Here is an 8330-nt window from a genome sequence, read left to right as displayed (position 1 = left end):
ATGAGGTCTTGAATTTTATTGAGGTACCCCCACCCACCCCCTCTAAAGTTCGATAATAAATTTAATCGAATTTAATAATTTTTACATAATAATTTAAAATTAATTAAAATTTAAATATTAATATATTGAAAATTACTTTAAAATCTTTAATTCATAAAATTAACATTTTGATTGTCTTCGATATATGCATTTCTAATTGGTTCCTCACTTCAACATAACTATACTTTTCTCTAATAAGAAAAATACATTCAAATATCCAAGAGTGGAGCTATCCTTGATTTTTAAAAAAAGGAATCAACCTATTTTTTTTAATTTATTAAAAAAGTATGTTATTTTCTTATGTAAACTTGTCACAAAAAAATAGTGTGACCATTTGAGGACCTTTAAGAATATTACTATAAAAAATATTATACATCTAATTCACTCGTTTGTTTTATTGTTGTATTAAAATACGTGATTATTTCATTTAAAATTTTTAATTAAAAGAAATTACAGTTTATTTATGTAATTAACATATTGGCAATAATCATCTATCAAAATTTCTGAAGTCAACAAAACTCGTAACGGAAATATCAACTTCATTCCAACTCATTCGAAACTCCTTAATGGAAATTTTGTCACCACACCCCTACCCTAATTTGTCAACTAATAACAACGATGTTTAAAGCTTTTCCATATTTCTTAAACCTCATATACATTAATCAAACTACATTACATAAATTAACAATAGAAAAAAATACTTGATTATCTATCCACAATAATCACCTATAAAAATTACTGAATCCAATCAAACTCAAAACATAAACATTGACTCCACCCCTCCTTGTAAATATTTTCTTAATAAAATTCTGTCTCCGTCATCGCTCTGACCCCATTTTATCTGTGATAACAATAATATTCACTCTTTAGTACACACTATACACAATTAATAAAAATTCTGTCTCCGTCATCGCCCTGACCCATTTTATCTATGATAACAACAGTATTCACCCTTTAATACACACTATACACAATTAATAAAAAATTCTGTCTCCATCATTGCCCCGACCTTTTATCTATGATAACAACAATATTGACCCTTTAGTACACACTATACACAATATGAAATCTTTATCCCCACTAGTACTCCCACTTTCATCAATAAATACCAATTTCCCAAATCCCAACTTCTAATTATTTAGTTTTTTTTCATAAAACACTAGAGCTATGGATAGATCCAATAGTGTTAATAGAAGAGAAATACACACAACAAATAGTACCAAAAGAATTCAAGAAGAGCAAGAAGTACAATCAGTAGAAAGGATATTTGAATCAAAACAAGTGCCATCATGGGAAAGTCAATTAACATTAAGAGCATTTTTTGTGAGCTTATTATTGGGAATTTTATTTACTTTTATTGTTATGAAATTGAATCTTACTACTGGAATTATACCTTCTCTTAATGTCTCTGCTGGACTTTTGGGATTCTTTTTTGTCAAGACTTGGACTAAATTTCTTGACAAATCTGGAGTTTTGAAACAACCATTTACAAGACAAGAAAATACTGTTATTCAGACTTGTGTTGTTGCAACTTCAGGCATAGCCTTCAGCGGTAAGTAATTCTTCATTGTCTCTGTAAAAAAAATTTATCTGTATCGAGTGCTTATGTTATCAAATGAATTAAGATGCACATGTATCTTGTATTTGTAGTTATGTTTTAGTGGTTAAAAAAATTTCCCTCTCTTTTTTTTTAATCTCAACATAAACTTATCTGTATTGAGTGTTTATTTCAAATCGATTGACGCAAGATATATGTTTGTAATTTTGTGTTGCCCGATATGGTTAGTTATTCTTGATTTCCTTCTCCATTTTTATTTCAGTAAAAATTTATTTGCATTGAGTATTTATATGAAATGAATAGTTATAAGACATTGTTTGTTTCTATGTATATTTTTATTTATGTTATTTTGTATTATTTATCGTGTTTCTCTTTTCGAAAGTCAATTTATCCGTGACATGTCTTTTAGTTGTTATAACTAATTCTTTCTGACCAAAACTTTACATTTATTTAATTTAGGTTAGGTGGAATAGAGGCATGATATATGTTTAAATATATAAATGTTTAATTTTTGAACCCATAATGCTTGGCCCATTGTTGTTTGTTCAAGTCTTTATAGAGATGGAGAATCTTTAATTAAGTCATAATTAGATATTTGGAATATTAAGTATTTTTTTTTAAAAAAATTATGATTAAAGAAAATATTTTTTGGTTTATATTTTATTTATTAAAAATACTCAACTATCATAGTAATAAATTAAACTAGTTTGATGTTAATACTAGTTTCACTTATTTTATTTCAACATATTATGAAAAGTTTGTCTTATTCTACATGTTACTAGTTGCACTATTGTTATCTTATATGATTCAACTTATATAGATTAATATTTTTCAGTATTAAATCAGTATTTTCTTTAAAAAAATAAAAAGTTAATTAGAAGAGAATTCAATTTAAATTTGGAGTCTTTTAGTTTAACTTCACAAAAAAGTGTTTGATTTAGCTGATGAGATGTTCCTACTTTAAAATTTAAATCATACTCTTTGTCTTATCTCATTTTATATGGTAGCATTTAATAGAATACGGCTTTTTATAAAAAGCATTTTGATATTCATTTATTTCATTTTATATGATTATTTTTAACGGAAAATGACTTTTTATGAGAAAAATCTGATTTTTTTTTGTATATAACAATAAATATTATCATGCCACACAAAAATATCACTAAAGATTAAAAAAAAAAATTATATAAATTTTTTTTTTTGAAAAAAGTGTTATACATAAAATGAGACTATGAAAATAATTGGATAATATGGAAACAACTTTCCATGAAGGTAGTGTTAATAAAAAAAAAGGGAAAAGTTTGAACTTTATTTTTGTCAAATCATGTGTTTTTTTCTCATTTTGCAATTAAATCGAAAATTAATATTGTTGAAATGTTGGTCTAGATACATTGTGTGTGATATTATTTAGTCCACGGGTATTTGGTGGGTTTGTGGACACCACACTATAATAAAAGAAATATCAATGAATTTTAAAATATTATCTTTAAAATAATTTTAAAAAATATAAAATATATAATCTCAATTTTAAATAATATTTTAGAATTTCTGAAAATAGATTTTGAAATAACAGTAAAGTTATTTCGTGTAATTTCTAAGCTACATAGTTAATTCGTGAAAATAACCACAACCATATATTATATTAAATCATTGATTCATTCTTCAAATTACAAATTTTTCTTAAATTCAATTAATACGAGATATTTTATATGGTGGTTAGTTATAGCTTACTTTATCATTTTGCACGGGCGAAAAGATGTGTTCCACTAAATGTAATTGTCCTTTATTCTATTTAAAATAATATATTGTTTTGATTTTCTTTTTTTTTTTAAATCTTGTGATTCAAATTAAAAGTGTGCATACTATTACATTTTGAATATTATAATTTTAGACTTGTCATTATCATTATTTTTTACTATAATAATTAAGAGATAGTCATTAAAAGGTCAAATGAGAATGTTAGAAGTTTAGACTTTTTTTTTACTAAATATAGGAAGGTTAAGTGACATTCTTTTATTTAGGTACCAAATTAGGAATTGTAACAAACTAAGATGCATGAATCTAAATAATTTTTTTTTATACTAATTACATAAAATCTTTTAAAGAATTCTCAGAAATTCTTGAGTTCTTAAAAAAAACATAATTAATATGTCACTAATATTTGGATTGAAATATAAGTGTGACCTTTTTGTAAATTTCATTAACGCAAAATATTTTATGCACTGACTTGTTATTTTAAGTTTAGTCAATTATAGTGTGTGAATACATGACAAATTAGAAGTCTTTGAAAGACAACTGGAGTGAGACTAGCTATTCATACTTGACTTGCTAGACACTTAAACAAACTGAAAAAATTGTAATACGTTATTTTTCTGTTTCAATTTATATAATATCAATTAAATTTTAAAAATATTAATCATGATTTATTTTATTTTTTCATTGTTAATTTTCATGACTATTGTATTTTTTTTTATGTAGTTTTCATATATGTGAATTATTCTTCATAAGAATTTTTATGATTGAAATTTAAAATATATCATATAAATTGAGACGAAATAAAATAATTCTTATTTTTTTTTTTTAGATAAAGTCTTTGCGTATGAATTATTGTCTCCGTAAGTGGTGGGGATTAATTTATAATAATGTTGACGATCATTTTCCACAAATTAATTGAAATAAAAACTCCATAGGGAAATCATTATGGCTTTAGAATATATTAAAAGTAATTATTTCCTTCATTTCATATTAGTTGTCATGTTTTACTTTTCAAGAGTTAATTTGACTAATTTTCGAAGTATTATATGATAGAATATTTCATATTCCAACACTATACATAAGTACTATAAGTTACAAATTTTATAGTATCAATATGATAAAAAAAATATATATCTTAAAAAAAGCATAATTGTTTTTTTATCTATTGGATTCTGGATTTACAAAAATACAACGTTTGAGCCAAAGCTATTGAAAGTTCCATCGAACCCATCGCTTTAAGGCTAGCTCCGCCCCGAAGTGAATACAAGTGACACTATGAATTGGTTCCCTCTTTAATATGTTGTTCATATCAGCTTGCATGTAACTTTGAGTTAAATGGATCGATGAAAAGAAGTCACCTAGCGTTATTTTAAATTGGTGTCCTCTCTCCTTAGGCAATGCATTATTAATTGTTGCATTTTAAGAATCATTTGGTACCTTATTTATGTGATAAAAGCATATAGTAAAATTCAATATAATAACTCTAATTTCTTCTGTATTTTACCTTTTGATCATGAGTAGGAGGTTTTGGAAGCTATCTTTTTGGCATGAGTGAAGTTATTGCTAAGCAATCAACAGAAGCAAATGCTGCAGATAATGTCAAGAACCCTTCTTTAGGATGGATGATTACTTTCCTCTTGGTTGTTAGCTTTCTTGGGCTTTTCTCTGTTGTCCCTCTTCGTAAGGTAAATTCGACATTTCTAATGCATATGTATCACATATTTTCAAGCGTGACGATATACACTTGTATATAATAGGAAATTAATGAGTCAGTTGTCATGTGAACGAAATTTTGATAGGCAAGTTAAGTTGTTAGGCATATTCTAACATAAGGTCTTCTAGTCAGCTTTGAGGTGCGTTTTGATAAACAATTTGTCAACATTAGTAACCGCGATATATTGATGCTATCATACGAGTTGCATTGTTTGACATAATGTGAATATATTCTCAGATTATGATTATCGACTTCAAGCTGATTTATCCGAGTGGTACTGCAACTGCTCACCTGATCAACAGTTTCCATACTCCACAAGGAGCTAAGCTAGCCAAGTGAGTCTTTTACACCATCAACGATTGCTTCTTATCGATGATAGTACTAATTGCTCGTCGTTGCAGGAAGCAAGTAAAAACTTTGGGAAAGTTTTTCACCTTCAGCTTCTTATGGAGATTCTTCCAGTGGTTTTTTACAGGAGGGGATGGCTGTGGATTCGGGAGCTTTCCCACTTTAGGTCTCAAAGCCTACGAGAACAGGTAAACGTTTGAATTTCCATTAATATCAACTTGTTTGTTTGGACTTATTATGCTATTGATACATTTCGCAATGTGTTTTCAATAACTTACACAATGTAGCTTGCCTAATTAGTTGGACTCGAATAAACGTTGAACTTCTACATCTACTGCAATATGCTCTTATGTTTTTGTATGTATATTGGGAAACAAGGTTATTTGTTTAGCTATGTTGCTCTGGCTCTCCAAGAACGTTGTCACACCCGTGTCAGTTCCTCCAAAAATGCACTACTTTTGGAGTATTTGGTACGCGCCTGGTGACATTTTTGAAGAGCCCGAGCAATATAGATTTTTCTATACTCAATTCTGTAACTTGGAAGCACTACTTTTCAATGTTTTCGACTTATTTTTTCTGATCAACCAGGTTTTATTTTGACTTCTCCGCGACATATGTTGGTGTTGGGATGATATGTCCATATCTAGTCAACGTATCGTTACTAGTTGGAGCAATCCTTTCGTGGGGTATAATGTGGCCTCTTATTGAAGACAGAAAAGGTCATTGGTACCCTGCTGATCAAAGTCCTACCAGCCTTCACGGCATACAAGGTTACAGGGTACGTACTCAATATGACACACGATGTTTTTAAATTAGCTCGATCAGATAAAAACTGAAAAATGAGGCTAATGGATTTTTCCGTGCTGCTCTTGTAATGCAGGTGTTTATAGCAATAGCTATGATCCTTGGTGATGGTCTTTACAACTTCATCAAAGTACTGGGACGAACATTGTATGGTATATATTGCCAATTCCGCGAGAAAAAAGCAGGTTTAGTCCTTCCTGTTGGTGCCCCGCGTGCATCCCCTGCAGAGGCATCTCTGTCTTATGATGATCAGATACGAACCGAGCTTTTCCTCAAGGATCAAATCCCTACGTGGGTTGCTATAGTCGGTTATGTTAGCATTGCCATCATCTCCATGATAACGCTTCCACACATTTTCCATCAACTTAAGTGGTACTACATTGTGGTGATATACATTTTTACACCAGCACTAGCCTTCTGCAATGCTTATGGAACTGGTCTGACTGACTGGTCATTAGCATCAACGTACGGGAAGCTGGCTATCTTCACCATCGGTGCATGGGCTGGGGCTAGTCATGGTGGTGTTCTAGCAGGATTAGCTGCTTGTGGTGTCATGATGAACGTAGTCACAACTGCATCCGACTTAACACAAGACTTCAAGACAGGTTACATGACGCTGGCTTCTCCTAGGTCGATGTTCATAAGCCAGATGATCGGAACAGCAATGGGGTGTGTGATTTCCCCTTGTGTATTTTGGCTATTCTACAAGGCGTTCCACGACTTAGGTATTCCAGGTTCAGAGTACCCTGCTCCTTACGCTCTAGTCTATCGTAACATGTCTATATTGGGAGTGGAAGGCTTCTCAGCTCTACCAAAGAATTGTCTCACATTATGCTACATATTCTTCATTGGAGCTATTGCAATCAACGCGTTAAGAGATGCTCTAGGAAAGAACAAGGCAAAGTACATTCCTCTTCCGATGGCAATGGCTATACCTTTCTATCTAGGATCATACTTCGCCATTGATATGTGTATCGGGAGCCTGATTTTGTTCATCTGGACAAAGATAAACAAGGCTAAGGCCGATGCATTTGGACCAGCTGTCGCGTCTGGACTAATATGTGGAGATGGAATTTGGACCTTGCCTAGTTCAATCTTAGCTTTATCAGGTGTTAATCCACCAATTTGCATGAAGTTTCTATCAAGGAAGGACAATATCAGAGTAGATAAGTTCATGCATCCTAAAGCTCGGTAACGTGTAGGTTCTATCGCGTTCTTATTGTTCTGTTTTTCCTCCGTATGTTCGATGTTTATATTGCTATGAACTTGCTATAAAGATGATAGAAGTAAAATTTACGTAGACAACATATTGAGCTTCATGTGTTAAAGTTGTAAATGTACACTACATAAGTTTACTGTACACTGTCATTGTTCACAGCTTTATATTTTGGTTAGATAATATGTATTTTGTAACCAAGTTTAAACTAAATATTTATGTAAAATTAATTGTCCGATAAAATAAAAATTCAACATTATTTATATATGCTCTATCAAACGAAAACTAATAAAATTTAGTCAGTTAGAAAAAAGAGGTCGGCATGGAAACAAAAGTTGCACATAGTACAATAATAGCTTTTTTAATACGTCATTATAACAAAGTTCACTCTTCTAAGTTTTATAGCAAATGAGAAAACAAAAGTTAATTGAAAATATTTGAATTTTCTTTAATTCCCAACTAAGGAAACGAAACGATCCCCACAAAAAATCATTATCAGAGTATGTATTTATTTTCTACATTTCCCTATACAGGATTTCACTTTTTTCCACACTATTTTTTTTTTTTAATATATTGCACTAAAAGTATATTAGTCTTGGTATAAATAATTTTTACGTTATCGGATCAAGTAAAGCTACCTATTCTTTTAACTATATAGTCTTACCAAGTAAATAAATCTAGATACACAGTAATTTTATATATCATTTTTTTTTTGAAAAATTATATATAATAGAAAACTAATAACCTAAAATAAATGAAATAGCTAAGTTTGATTTAATTGTGCTTCATAGCAAGCGTTAGCTAAAGTTTTCCAGACGTCTCTCTCCCAAAAATCTCGCTCGCCACTCTTCATTCTCGCTCGCCTCTCTCGCTTTATACACAGAAGTGTATAAATT

General features: G+C 30.0%; 1 protein-coding gene across 2 annotated transcripts; it reads left to right on the top strand.

The window, feature by feature from the left end:
- The first annotated feature begins 725 nt into the window (after positions 1 to 725).
- On the top strand, positions 726 to 7697 carry LOC101259125 (probable metal-nicotianamine transporter YSL7). 2 transcript variants are annotated; one of them, XM_004234447.5, is made up of 6 exons: positions 726 to 1591; positions 4874 to 5037; positions 5304 to 5401; positions 5468 to 5602; positions 6003 to 6192; positions 6295 to 7697. In XM_004234447.5, the coding sequence occupies exons 1-6, from the start codon at positions 1207 to 1209 to the stop codon at positions 7411 to 7413; spliced, it is 2091 nt and encodes a 696-aa protein (XP_004234495.2). In that variant the 5' UTR covers positions 726 to 1206; the 3' UTR covers positions 7414 to 7697. The 2 variants fall into 2 exon arrangements, with proteins under 2 accessions (XP_004234495.2, XP_069152364.1); XM_069296263.1 differs by lacking the exon at positions 726 to 1591 and adding an exon at positions 4458 to 4746.
- Positions 7698 to 8330: the final 633 nt, after the last annotated feature.

Source organism: Solanum lycopersicum, chromosome 3 (genome assembly GCF_036512215.1).
Source record: "Solanum lycopersicum chromosome 3, SLM_r2.1".
NCBI lineage: Eukaryota > Viridiplantae > Streptophyta > Magnoliopsida > Solanales > Solanaceae > Solanum > Solanum lycopersicum.
The sequence above is the reverse complement of the archived record's forward strand: the minus strand, read 5'-3'. Positions and strand labels throughout refer to the sequence as shown.